Below are 680 nucleotides of genomic sequence, written 5' to 3' on the forward strand. Positions count from 1 at the left end.
TGAACCCCCATCCCCCCAGGTGTGGGATGATGCCAACAGGAGAGCTCAGGAGCTGGTTAAGACAGAGGGCTGGGTCAGCATCCACCCCTTCGACCACCCCTTGGTGTGGTGAGTGCTGCCAGGACTCAGCTCCTGCCCCCGCTCCCCATCCCTGGGATGGGATCCAGGCTGGCCCGGGATGACCCCAGGCTGCATCCTCCTGCCCCCCTCACCCTGCAGGGAGGGTCCCCCCAGCCTGGTCCAGGAGCTGAAGGACTCTCTGGAGGCCAAACCAGGTGCCATCGTGATGGCGGTGGGCGGCGGGGGGCTGCTGGCCGGTGTCGTGGCCGGCCTGCACCAGGTGGGCTGGCAGGATGTTCCCATCATCGCCGCTGAGACCCAGGGAGCTCACAGCTTCCACGAGGCGCTCAAAGCCGGCCGCCTCGTCACCCTGCCCGACATCACCAGGTGAGCAGCCACGCGTGCAGCGAGCTGGCAGGGCTCACTGGGGTGTCCTCGCCTTGACCGCCTTGTCCCCTCCCGTCCCAGCGTGGCCAAGTGCCTGGGAGCCAAGACGGTGTCGGCGCGGGCGCTGGAGTGTGCCCGGGAGTGCCAGGTGATCTCGCAGGTGGTGCAGGACACGGAGGCCGTGCGGGCTGTGGAGCAGTTCCTGGGTGAGCGGGGGTGACAGGGACACCGCC

At 68.7% G+C, this 680-nt stretch overlaps 1 protein-coding gene across 2 annotated transcripts in view; it reads left to right on the plus strand.

The window, feature by feature from the left end:
* Nucleotides 1-674, plus strand: part of SDSL (serine dehydratase like) — a 3,817-nt gene extending 3,143 nt beyond the window's left edge. For both annotated transcript variants that reach the window (XM_017746532.1, XM_008642952.2), the window contains exons 6-8: nucleotides 20-108; nucleotides 220-447; nucleotides 529-674. In XM_017746532.1, coding sequence (XP_017602021.1) covers nucleotides 20-108; nucleotides 220-447; nucleotides 529-667 — 456 coding nt within the window. In that variant the 3' untranslated portion in view covers nucleotides 668-674. The remainder of the gene's footprint in view (nucleotides 1-19; nucleotides 109-219; nucleotides 448-528) is intronic.
* The last annotated feature ends 6 nt before the right edge of the window (nucleotides 675-680 follow it).

The sequence above is a fragment of the Corvus brachyrhynchos genome, unplaced genomic scaffold (genome assembly GCF_000691975.1).
Source record: "Corvus brachyrhynchos isolate BGI_N302 unplaced genomic scaffold, ASM69197v1 scaffold19, whole genome shotgun sequence".
Taxonomy (NCBI): Eukaryota; Metazoa; Chordata; class Aves; order Passeriformes; family Corvidae; genus Corvus; species Corvus brachyrhynchos.